Genomic DNA, 13,027 nt, shown 5'->3' with positions numbered 1-13,027 from the left:
CCTCTTTTTTATTCCCAGTAAGAATACCCGGACTTCAGACACGTTGAGCAAGCAACAGCAAACCCTGAGGATGCACATTGACATACCCAGGGCTCAGCTTTTGATTGAAGAGAGAGACACAATGGAGACCATTGGTAAGGTGTCCTGTTTGCCGCCTTACACAATGTGGCTGCTACAGCCATGCCCTCTCAGCCCAAACCCTGAGCCATGGGAAATATTAGACATGGGGACATCTTGAATGCTACATGAGCAAAGAAGTTAGAAGGTAGACAACTGTTATTGAGGAGAATAATAAGTACCAGCAAATATGGGGGAAATGAACTTATGTAAACCACAGAGTTCACCTGAGAGAACCCCAACTCTGTCCCAAGTTGGGTCTCTCCTGGAGAGTCTCTTGGTACCACCCCAAAGAACCAACATTTATAATCAAGCAAACCGAGAAGGGCTGTACACTAAGACCCCGTCTTGGAAATCCACTTTATGAGCTCCTCCTCAACTCCAATAAGGCCTTTATTAAAGAAAAATTTTAAATTCTACAAATGTCTTCGCAAAGGACATCTTTCTCCACCCCCTGGCACCCCATAAAAATCCTTCACAGGGCTCTGGAAAAGTCCCAGCTCCCCTGTTTCACGATCGCAAAAGGCACCCAGAGAGCTTCAGTGGCCTGTCCACCCAGAACCCAGGTGTCCTGACTCCTTCCAGCCTCTTTCTACTCGAAGTCGGCTGTCCACACTGCCTGTCTAGATGGTTCTATTTATTCCAGGATCAAAGACTTTGTATTTCCACTGCGGTAATGATCAGAAGAATAGCTAACATTTATTAAGAGTGCTCTAAAGGTCACATACTTTTATAAGCATTGTATGTGGATCATTTAACTTACGCCTCCCAAACAACATAGGAAAAAGATTCTACTTGGGAACTGGGACGTCGAGAAGTTCTGTAGCTTGCAGGTCGCACAGACAGGAGCAAAACCAGGGCAGGTCCCCCACCTGGCCACCGATTTCACCTTTGGTGACCTGGGTGTCACCTTCTTCCGTATCAACAGGCTACTTCCCAGAACTCCTCACCTTAGAAGTATGGCTGGACCCCCCAGTACTCATGGAAACAGGCTCTGAGGCAGGTTTCCTAGACTGCCACTCTTTGAACTTCACTCTGTGTCTGTTCCGGAAGATGTTTGCTGGCACTTGGTCCCAGGACAACCCTTCCCTGTGGTTTGGCTAAAACCACCCAACTCCTGGCATGTACCCTCCATACCTCCTGCCAATTAGGCAGTGATGAGTGGCCAGATCAGCAGGACACCTCCATTGCCCCTTGTCCCTGCCCTGCTTTTATGGTCTTTTAATAGAACAGTGGGGATATCTGACCTAATGGCTCCAAAATTCTAAGACCTGGGCTGCCCCTGCAGGATTCAAGTTTGGTTCAGGCATAACAGCACTTAGCACAGCTTGGTCATGTCCAATGTGACCTTCGATCAACCAACTTCAGTTAAATACTACCATGTTGTATGAGGACTCACTACTCATCCTGAAATACACAAGATTTAATTAGCTGTCTCACCTCAGGGCAAGGCACCATGTTTTGTTTCCCATTACCTTTTCTGTAGTGTATCTGGAATCTCTTTTATTGAACCCAGTGAATTGGGCACTAAAACTAAGATTTCCTTTGAAACATCAGTTCCAAAATCAAATTGTAATTCCTATGACTTTATAATACAGTTACACATTTGCTAAATGTTCTCGCCAGACTTGTTAGTAACTCTGCCTACAGCTGTTAAAACAGGTCTCTAGGCGGATCCTGGGAGTGGTGTATTACCTCCCAGTAGCTAGTCACTGCTGACCAAACACCAGAGGAAGGTCTGCCCGTCGTTTCCGTACATAATAACGACCCTTAGCCAGAGATATAGCACATTCGCTGCAGGATCATTCATCACCAAGAGTCGTTTACCTCCCGGTGGAGCCTGACAGTTGGTCGATGGCACCTTCTAATTGTTGGGGAAGTAGAGACATGAGGCTTTAAAACGCTCTGGGCTCTGCCTACAATAACCCAATACGGGAGAGCCATTAATTTCTAGCCAGAATGGATGTCAACCTCACAAACTGACAGGCACCCGAAATGTCCCGTTAAAACTGGAAACCCAGCCCCACAGATACTCTGGCGTGTTCTCAGCGGGGCTACATGATAGAAACCACAATGGATGAAAGCGAATGTATGTCGGGCCTCTGATACCAGGTCCAATTATAAGAACCCACCTCCGTGGAAAGGCCGGCTTATTCGAGGATGGAGGGACAGATGTAGGGCGGGACCCCCAAGCCGAGCCCAGGCTCCCACCGTGGCACCGATCTGGGCTGTACGGGTGTCAGCAGACCTCCTGGCAGTCCTTCTTCTTTTTCTCTGCCCAGAAATTTTATTCTGACTTCAAGAGGTTTTCCTTTCCTGCCAGAGCCTGAGTAATTGGATTCTGTAAGGTTCGTTCTGTTCAGAGCCTTTTTTGGGCACAGCAGTCTAGCTGTGTTGTTTATGACTTTCGCATTACCGTTCAGTGTCAAGCCCGCTGCAGTGTGGTCCCAGCCGACTGATAAACTCATACGAACATCACCCCAGCCTGCAGTGCTTGAAAATGTATGAAAAACTCCATATACCCTAACGAAAGTTTCCCTTGGAGTCAAAAAGCTCTTAGGAAAGTGTGAAAAGTATCACAAGAAAGTGATGAAAATCTGAGACAGCCAAATAATGACACACAGCCCGACCGACTGCTCCTTCCTCAAAGGCTTAAAATGCTCTGCATTCATCTGCACCCAGGCTTCCCTAACCTTCAAGTGCCCTACGCCAGTAGGTCCTGGGAAGTCTGACAAGTGAGTCATTTTGAGAAGTCAATTTACAGAATGCCCTAGAGTCACTGAAGCTCAGGAGAGTTGGGAAGAAAAGGCATATACCTCAGAACAGTTAAAATCAAGGAATCCATCAAGTCTACTCTGAAGACTGGCCCTTCTCTTCTCCTCCCCCCATGCCCCATCTTGAACATTTGCCATCTTCCATATGAGAGGCGACCCTGGGATAGATGACCGCAGGGCAGTTTTTCTTGTTCCTCGAACAGAGCTTATTTGAAATGGCAGCCTCAACCCTGGGCGATGCTGACATGGCTGGTGGTGTCTCGGGTGAGCTTTTGACAAACACATAAACCCCAAACTCTTTTAAATGGACAGCCACCCAGCCATCCTCCCCAGGTCAAAGTGTGCTTAATGAGAAGAAACCAAGCCCCAGGAGAGAGGGGAGACCCTTCTCCGCGGTCATTCTCTTTAAGTCATGCTGCTAAGTCAACCCCTAAGGATAATCTATTTTTTTCATTCTGGAGTAATTCTAATACAGTGGTTGAATATTTTGGGTTTCTTTTTTTTTCTGGATGAGATGAGGTTGTTACTGTTGCCATTAGCAATAATGCAAGTACCGAGGAGAGAGGCGGCCAGGGAGTCACTGAGCAGGGGGTATAACTGTCCCTGGCTTCCTGTATCCTGCTATTCTGCAGACGATCGCTCCACGGTCCTGTTGACGGATGCTGACTTCGGAGAGGCAGCGAAACAAAAGTCCCTGACGGTGACACACACGGTCCATTACCAGTCAGTGTCGCAGGCCACCGGGCCCCTGGTGGATGTTTCCGACGCTCGGCCGGGAACGAGTGAGTGGTCACACATCACTTAAACTCTGTGGGTGTTACCAGTGCTGAGAATGCATTCGTGCTCCGTGGCTGTGCAATAAAATGTGGGGCTTCTCAGCTCTGTGCCTAAGAAGCAAGTAGGGATGATGACATCTTTGATTGGGACGTTGACTTTGTATTGTTTGAGCTGAGCTGTTATTAAAATCGTATCGGTGGAAGCCAATAACTCTTGGTATTGGTTTACTAAGAAAGTGTTAGAAATGTCAGGTCCAGGTTTTTTTTTTTTTTTATTTAGACAACACAGGAAAAGAAGTTAGTTAACCTTAGTGAGTATCTCCTCTGTGCCAGGATGGGGATAGAAAGGTGATATCAGTCTGTTATCTTTGCAACAGCCCTGCCATGTACCTACTAATACAGTAGATATTAGAGCTCCCATTTTACTGATGAGGAAACAATCTCAGAGAAGTCAGGGAAACAGCCCAAAGTTGTACACATACTGTGTAATGAAACCAAGATTCAGCTGTAGATCCATCTGTCCTCCGAGCTTATGCTTTTCTCCTGAACCTCACTATTTGAGAAGAATATAGTTCTGCTTAATCTGGGGATTCTGTTTGGTTTAGTTATTAAGATTTGGATCCGTATTATATGGAAATTAATGACTGTGATGAAATTAAATACCCTAATATGTATCTAGAGCTTATTAATTAGATATTCTTATTCCTTCATAATTTAAATTGTTCCTAAATCTCTTTAAAGACTGAGAAATTGATGTCCCGATTATTATCTTTTTGGAAGTTTTGATGCTAGCTTCTAAATCATTAGTCACTCTCTTTGAAAAAATTTTTACATTCTTGAGTCGAGTGCTATAATTAGAAAAATAAATATTATGCTTATAGCTGTTCTTTAGAATGTCTGCCTTGGAAGGCATTTGTGAAATGCACTGAAGCTTCCTGAAGCAAACTGGATGAATCCTAAGTAGCATCGTACTATGCAGGAAAACGGTGCTAGCAGTTACTGAAATTCATCTGAAAAGTCGTTTGCAAGAACATTCTGAAGGAGTCTTTTATTCCTCCCCTCTGTGTAACCTCACGTCCTTCCGTCTCTGATGACATTAGCACATTCTGAAGACACGAACGGGACAGGAGTGAGGATTAGCTTTGCGAAGGAGTGCAGAGGACTAAGACCTTTGCTCTTAGAAGGTGCTCTCAGGTCCTTGACATTCTCTCCAGCTATGGGCTTCTCCATCATGATCTGCCTGGGCCTGCTCCTGGCTACTTCAGGACACCGCACTGATGGCCTTCTGAGCCACTTATGGCTATTAAACCCGGGAAAGATTACAGACCCAGGGGACTTCTGTCAGTGGATCCTTGACCTCAGCAGGCCTTTGTCCCCATCAGAGTGGAAGTTAATGGAGACCTTAGCAGCAGGATAGGAAAGAGGCAGAGGAAACAGGACAGACGCCCCAGACAGGCTCCCCATCTTCTGTGTGCATCAGAATTACCCAGGGTGCCTGTTTAAAATACTCGTTCCAGGCTTCCACCCCCAGGGATTCAGATCCACTTGGTGTATTGCAGGACCTGGGAATCTGCATTATAACGGCCATCTAGGGTGATTCTGTTGCTGGTTGCCTGGACCCCTCATTGAGAAACACTCCCCCAAGTGTTAGGCGTGTGTCACGTAGAGCCCGGGAAGAGGTGTCCACAGTAGCGCAGACTTGCAGGAGCCCTCAAACCTGCCGGGCTCATTGCACAGCAGGTGAAAAGAATCTGCATTTCCAGCTCCCTGCCAATGCTCAACTGGCAGAGAGATGCACACAGGCTAGTTGTAAACAGTCAAGGCTGGACAGGAGGCAGTGAAACTAAAGCACGGGGAAGCTTCTAGCTGCCGGGTCAGCCCCAGAACAAGGGAAGGCTGATCTGATGGCTTTCAGAGTATCCACAGAGACATGCATCTGCGTCACAAGCAGAAGCTCTAACAAGTGAGAGGTGAGTGTCTCTCACTCACCTCAGGCAGGAGGCTGACGGAAGGGATGTGTCGGCCTCATGGCTCTGACGGTGTAGGCACGGTTGGGGAGCTTTAAGAATTCCTTCATTCAGACTCAGAAGTATTCATGAAGGTGTTACGTCACATATGGCCAGTGCCCAGGGTTGGGGTACCTCGAAAGGTGCAAAAAGACATTCACTTCACCTGAGTGGAGGAAGTTAAACGTGAAACAAGGAGCGAAAGCGTTGTTTATCAGTGAGTATGAGGGACAAATAGAACAGAATGATGAGATGGTGAGTCGGCCAGGGGCGTGGGGACCAGGGTAGGGGCTGCTTCCATGTGAGGCTTGGGGAAGACCTCCACTGAGTCCCAGGCAGGAGTCAGTCGGCCTGCCAGACAGAGGAATGGTACGGGAAAGCCTCTACAGCATGTTGGGGACAGAAGCGGGACCTGAATGGGGACAGGGAAGGCGGATAGGACAAGCCAGAGACACAGCCAGACTGGTTTTGCAGGCCTCACAGGCTAGTGTCACACGTCTGCAGCCCGTTCTGAGGGTGTTGGGATGCTCGCCCAGGGGTTGCCTGATGATCAGATCCCACAGAAACCAAACCGCTACAGCTTCTGGAAAGACGCTTCTTTCACTGGTGATGAACTTCATTAAATAGTGTTTACAAACACTTGGAAAATCTACACAAATTCATTCCTCAGTCTCTAGTTCCAAAAAAATAGAATTATTCATTTAGCATCTGCAGAACGTTCTCCATTAGTAAAGATTTTGGGATCATTTTCTTTTTTAATTGGAGTATAGTCGCTTTACAATGTTGTGTTGGTTTCTGCTGTACAATGAAGTGAATCAGCTATATGTATACATACATCCCCTCCCTCTAGGACCTCCCTCCGTACCCCCACCCCACCCACCTAGGTCATCACAGAGCACCAAGCTGAGCTCCCTGTGCTGTACAGCAGGTTCCCTCTAGCTAGCTGTTTTATACATGGTAGTGTATATATGTCAAACCTAATCTCCCAGTTCATGCCACCCTTCCCTTCCCCTACTGTGTCCGCATGTCTGTTCTCTACGTCTACATCTCGATTACTGCCCTGCAAATAGGTTCACCTGTACCATTTTTCTAGATTCCACATATATGCATTCATATACAATATTTGTCTTTCTCTTTCTGACTTACTTCACTCTGTATGACAGACTCTAGGTCCATCCACATCTCTACAAATGACAGAATTTTGTTCCTTTTTATGGCTGAGTAATATTCCATTGTGATCATTTTGTTGTATTAAATATTTCTCCAAAACCACATTACGAGGGATTAAAGGCATTGTATTTTTTTATTTGGAAGTAGAAACGGTGGGTGTCTCACCCCCCAGCAGATCAGCACAGGAGTCCAAAGCCTTGAGCTTTCTGCAGCCCAGTCCTCTGCTTGCTTCTTGTACCTAGAGCTTGTCACCTGAGCCCAGGTGTTACACCTGCATCCCCTCAGTCCCCTGGGGCAGGTTCCTCTCACTGCAGTCTGGCTTATTTGTAGAGATTGGTTTATAGCCTATTTCCTCAACTACCGAAGACATTCTTGTTCTATTCTAATTTTGTTGTTATTGTAGGAAACTTTTATTTTTAAGAAGAACATCTAAAATACGTTGCTTGCACATGAGCACGACTGTTCTGTAGAAGTTATGTTTCTAAGCATTGCATTAGTTTGCCAAAGAGTTGCAACAAATTCTTATTACAAGGACGGGAGAAATCGCAATGATTTGCTGTATCTCTCTTTCAAGATGTGAAAACACATACCGTGGCTGTGTCCACGTCTCTGTTCTCGTCCCCGTCTCTCCCGTGGGTTAGGACACACTTGGAAGCTGGGTCTCTGTTCACGCGGGTCTCCCCAGCTGCTGCCAGAGGGTCCAACACACAGTAGACCTTCAGTAAATACATTTAGATACTGAGCGACCGTATGTATACTTATGTCAGAAGTTTTGAAATCAGAGTAATGGGGGTGGAAAAGAAACGATGTTTAGTGTTTTCAGCAGGAGTCGGGCAACCAGTTTCTTTCCTCTCTTTGTTCTCCCTTTCCTGAGACATCTGATCAGCTGTGTGTCTGTATCGCCTCACCCAGTTAGAAGTGTTTCTTTCCACATGTACACAGTCAGCCCTGGGACACGTTGCAGAAACTTACCAATGAGGTCATCACCTTGGAGAACTTAAACCAACCTTTTTACTTACAAAATGTGCAAGGGTACAAAGACATGTGAAGTGATCAGTGTTAGATTTGACCCGGGTTTTTTTGTCATGTTTACCTGGACGTCATCCATCCATCATCATTTATTCATTCCTGCAGAAAGCATTCACCACGCAGGGCTGGACTGGAAAACAAATAGGACACGGTTCCCATCCTTACCGGTTACTACCAGTGGGCACTTTTCTGCATCACTGGCATTCTCCAGCATCTAGTTTTATGATTTTTCATGGCTTTTTTCCTGTCAAACTCTCGAAAGTGAGTTTCTAGCCTTCCTGGTCAACCCATCAAATCTCCCATCACCATCTTCATTAAACAGGACACACTGCATCCCATGTCAAGTGTTTGTCACTCAGGAGTCATGGGCTAAGCCCCAGGTTGATTGATGCCTCCCACGTGCCTGTGGTTCTGTAGCTCGTTAATGTCACACACGTCTCACAACAGCACTGATGGTGGGCAAGATCGTCACCCACCAGTCCCAGAGAGAAAAGCAACGGGCACACCAGTGAGGTCACAGCCCGCGAGTAGTAAAGCTGGACCAAAGTAAGAGACACTCACCCCGAAGCCCCACTCTCAACCCCTCCACACTCCTCTAAGAAGAGATGATGCTTCTGTAAGGACTGCTGGGGACAAAATAGACTTCACATATATATTAAATAAGAAGAGCTTACAAGACGGATTGAATCTTTCTTGTTGAGACTTTGAAAAACACGCACACTCTATTACCTGGGATGGTACTCAACACACTGCTGGAAAATACCTGATGGCAGTGAAGAGAGTCCGGTGTGTGATAAGCCCTTGATAAATATTTGCTCATTGAATGATAGGAATGTTCAGGCTCCCCGTTTCACCCTGTCTATGAGACAACTGGTAAATTCATCGTGCAAAGCCAAGGCCTCAGTATCTGTAAGATATGAAAACCAGTAGCAGGGAATGAAAGGCGATTATATACATGGCATGTTTTATGACCTTATTATCCACCAAATCCTCTCATCCCAAGTTCAGGATAATTAAAATAATTTGATTCAATAAGCAGAAGCTTAATTCAGGTTCAGACCCAATGCTGAAAGGCCAAGAATTATTTATATCACTTACCCCTAATTCCTTTGTTGTTTAGCAAGCATAACGCCTCATCACTAGATTTTATTTATATTAGGGTGCTGGGGGCCCAAATAAAATACTTTCCATGCAGGGACCTTAAACCCCAACATTTATTTGGTTAATAGATTAACTAGGAAGGTCTACGAAGGAGGCCAATGAGTGGAATCCAAGTAAAATTTTTATTTTAGCTGCTATCTCAGAAACTATGCTACAGAAAAGTTCAATTCAGGTACCAAACAGCTCCAAAAACCTGATTATTCAAAAATGTGTCAACTCCTGAGTATTCTACCTACAAGGACAATTTTGCCTGTAGAATGCTTGCTTAGAACAGAACGAAGTGCATTTCAAGGAAAGTAATATCATGACCTATATTCCCAATATTATCAGGCCACTGGTAAAGCTGTCCTCATCTAGGAAAAAAAAAGGGGGGGGGAATAATGAACAAATTTAACTTGAAAAGACTTCTGGCTTGAATAGTGCCACTTGACCATGGAACTCTCCAGATAGGGTCATCTCAGTGGGAAAAGGGACTATGGAGGGGGGCAAGGTCTCTGCCCCACTGCTGGTGGGTGAGCTTGACAGGAGGAAACACAGGTGAGGGTTTGGGGAGTTGAGGAAGTTGTGTCCCGGAAGTGATACTATCAAACTGACCCCCTCTTCCACAAGCATCCAGGCCTGTAGTAAAACTGATCCACAGCTGGACTTACAGGAAACTTAAGGGAGAATAAAACTAAGAACCCTCAAAACTTATGTAAGGGACTGGGTAATTTTCTGGAAAAGATTCATTAGTATTTAAATAACAAGCTCCACTCTTTAAGCTCCACTTATCACATCCACAGTGCCTGGAAGACATTTAGCCTCCTACCCAGGAGAATGCTTTTCTATCTCTTTGAGGATCTCTTTCCTAGCATTTCAGCAGAGAAACCCAATTATCATTTATACCTTGCTGTCCAGAGAGCTTGGCTCTCCAGCATAACTCATTTACATTCTAATCAAGGCCGTGAAAAACCTTCCAGTAAAGTCTTCCGTGGAATTTTGCAAGTAACGGATGAAATGAGGCTGGAAATCAATGCCCCCGAGAATTATGCACCAAGACAGAGCATTTTGATGACCCAGGAAATCTTAATAGGTATCGATTGAGCTGCCATCATTAGGCTTTTCTCTCCAGCATTGTGGAGTGATGGATTAGGTTCAAAGTCCGATAACTAGAAACTGGCAAAAAGGAAAATCCTCCAATTTAAAAAGAAAGTCATTTCACCAGGGTCCCATGACCCTGCCTAGAATCATAAATGAGCTAGTATCATGCAGATACAGCACCAGGACTCCTAGGTGTCAAGGGTGAGGACACGCATGGCCGAGTAATGGGCAATCTTGGACTGACAGGTGGAGTCTTGGGCTCTGTTTCTGCCACTTAATAGCTGTGTCACTTCTCCTCCCTGAGCTCCCATTGTGTCAGCCATAAAGCCGCCCTGAGCTATGTGTGTTCATCCAGGGAAGTCTGTGTGCCGGGGATCACAGCGGGCTCTGTGGGATGATTGGAGGATGGACGCCCTTGCCCCTGTCCTGCAGAGACTTGCAGGCTCAGGAGAGCACATAAGTGAGTCGGTGTCATCAGGCCACAGGTTGTCTCTCTCAGTTCTGTTCCTGCGAAACTGCTCCATTAGTGATAAGCAGTCAGCACAGACTGCTGTGTTTAGAAGTGGCCAGAACATTTTCGAAATATTACTACATAAAGTTCCTCTTTGAAAAGCATAGAATTCAAAAATGGAAAAGGACCTTATGTGGCCTTCAGACTGGAGCCCCAGAAAAATCGTTCCAGGTAACTGAGCCTCTCCCCTTTTCCACAGAATTCTAGAAAAGGGAACATTGCCAACTCCAGTGTCCAATGTTCTGTACTGTTGGAACATGTTTTTTGTTAGCTAAGAGTTGAGCTAAGAACTCAGTCCACCCCCTTGACCTCTTGCCTCTGTTTCCAAATTTAGAGACAATGAAACCCATCTGGCTCCATCCAGTGTGTCCATAAACCTCTATGTTTCTGAAGATGGGAGACCTGTGACATCCAGATATGCGATGACCCTTTGTTCTCCACATTGAATAACCCAAGTCTTGGTCACAGTTCAGACAGTTCCATTGAAGAGATGCTACCATGTGCAAAGGGATAAGAAAGTGTTCAGACATAAGGGGATCTTCCCTCTTCCCTCTGCTCTGAGGACTTGCAATGTAGTTGATGAACAAAAGTCATACTCGAGGCAGTGAGTGAATACAAGACAACAATCTATACAGGAGACAGCTGCTTGCTTTTCTGGGTCTGCTATGACAATGTGCCACAAACTGGGTGGTATATAAGAACTGAAATTTATTTTCTCACAGTTCCGCTAGTTAGAAGTCCAAACTCAAGCTGTCCTCAGGGCCATGCCACCTGTGAAGTTTCCTAGGACCCTTCCTCGCCTCTTCCTAGTTTCTGGTGGTGGCCTCAGGGTTCCTTGGCCCAGCTGCAGCCCTCCAGTCTCTGCTTCCATAGCCCCACGGGGCTCTCCCCTCCTTGTCTATCTCCTCATCTTGCTATGATACCAGTCATGTTGGATCCAGGGCCCACCCTACTCCAGTCTGACCTCATCTGGACTAATTACACCTGCAGTGACCCTATTTCCGAATAAGATCGATCTGAGGTTCTGCGGTTAGGATGTGGATGTATCTTTTCTGCAGGGGACACAATTCAACCTGTAACAGCACCTCGAGGTAACACTTAGGAAGGAAGCCACATTAGAGCGTAGTTGGCTGAACTCTCTCCTCTTACAGAAGGTGGTGATTCTCAGGAAGTTTACGTGATACAAGGCGGGGTCATGAAACTATTAAGGTCCAAAAGCAAGACCCAAATCCATTGGAGTCCTGAGTCCAAATCTGATATTCTTCCCCAACAGGGCTTGTTTAAGTGCTGAAGTGTCACCTGAATGTTTCAGACCATAGAGGAGAGGAAGCCAGTACTCTGGACAGGGGTAGTCAGGGAGAGCTTCCCGGAGGCGTTAGCCCTGCTGAGTGGATCATAGCGCTGGGTCAGGAGAACCCCACTCAGCACCATGATCACGGCTGACCACCCTCCTAGACACAAACCTTGTTCTGGTTCTTCTCAGATCCCACTACCAGGAGGAACGCGAAGGCTGGGCCCACAGCGAGAAACCGGTACGCCAGCCAGTGGACGCTCAACAGACCCCACCCCACCGTTTCAACACACACCCTCACCACTGACTGGAGGCTGCCAACACCCAGGGCTGCGGGGTCCATGGACAAGGAGAGTGACAGTTACAGCGTCAGCCCCTCCCAAGACACAGGTAAGGTCTGCGTGCCTCCTTCTCTATCCCGGGACAAGTAGGGCCCACACCCTGGGTTTCAGGGCCCTACCTGTTCCCTTTCAAGGTCAATTTCAAATTGCTAGACCATTTACCTAACAGGTACCGATACAGCTGTACTGCACTGACCGTGTCCAGGGTCCAGTGAATTCCGCAAAGCAGAGCCAAAGGAGTCTAGTTTGCAGGCGTCCCGGATCTCAGACTCACACTGTTCCCTCTCCTTTTCCTTCCTGCCCTGCCGAGAGAGACATAGACATTTCTAAATTGTTCTCCCTCAAGATTACAATCATTCTGATTATACTCTGAGGGCATCTCACCCACTACTATCTCCAGGATTAAGACATTGCACTTGAAGTTACATGACAAGGTCATAGCACCCCCTATAGGGAACACGGCAGACCCGTTTGACAATTAAACAGGGGTTGATTATAAGGTAAGCCATTCCTACCGTACCATCCACCACCGAGATCTCACTCTGCAGAGAAGACAGAGCCTAAGAATAGCACTGGGTTGCCCACCCCACCAATCTAAAAGTTTGAAAAGAAATGATACCTAAACTTAAGAGCTGTAGGAAATTTTAATCCTCATTTTCTTTTGTGCTGGATGATATGCTCCAAAAATAGTCTCAAAGGCGGCGTGTCACCATGTACGTTTATTTTCATGGCAGTTACTCCTCTTACAAGAACCTCAGAGTTCCACAGAGG

General features: G+C 46.3%; 1 protein-coding gene across 1 annotated transcript in view; it reads left to right on the top strand.

The window, feature by feature from the left end:
- DSCAM (DS cell adhesion molecule) overlaps nt 1-13,027 on the top strand; it is a gene marked incomplete at its 5' end in the record, with an annotated part of 743,298 nt that overhangs the window by 711,683 nt on the left and 18,588 nt on the right. The window contains 3 exons of the mRNA XM_060149089.1: nt 19-134; nt 3,524-3,673; nt 12,108-12,305. Coding sequence (XP_060005072.1) covers nt 19-134; nt 3,524-3,673; nt 12,108-12,305 — 464 coding nt within the window. The remainder of the gene's footprint in view (nt 1-18; nt 135-3,523; nt 3,674-12,107; nt 12,306-13,027) is intronic.

Source organism: Lagenorhynchus albirostris, chromosome 5 (assembly GCF_949774975.1).
Source record: "Lagenorhynchus albirostris chromosome 5, mLagAlb1.1, whole genome shotgun sequence".
Lineage (NCBI taxonomy): Eukaryota > Metazoa > Chordata > Mammalia > Artiodactyla > Delphinidae > Lagenorhynchus > Lagenorhynchus albirostris.
Note: the sequence above shows the minus strand (reverse complement) of the source record. Positions and strands in the feature narration are given on the sequence as shown.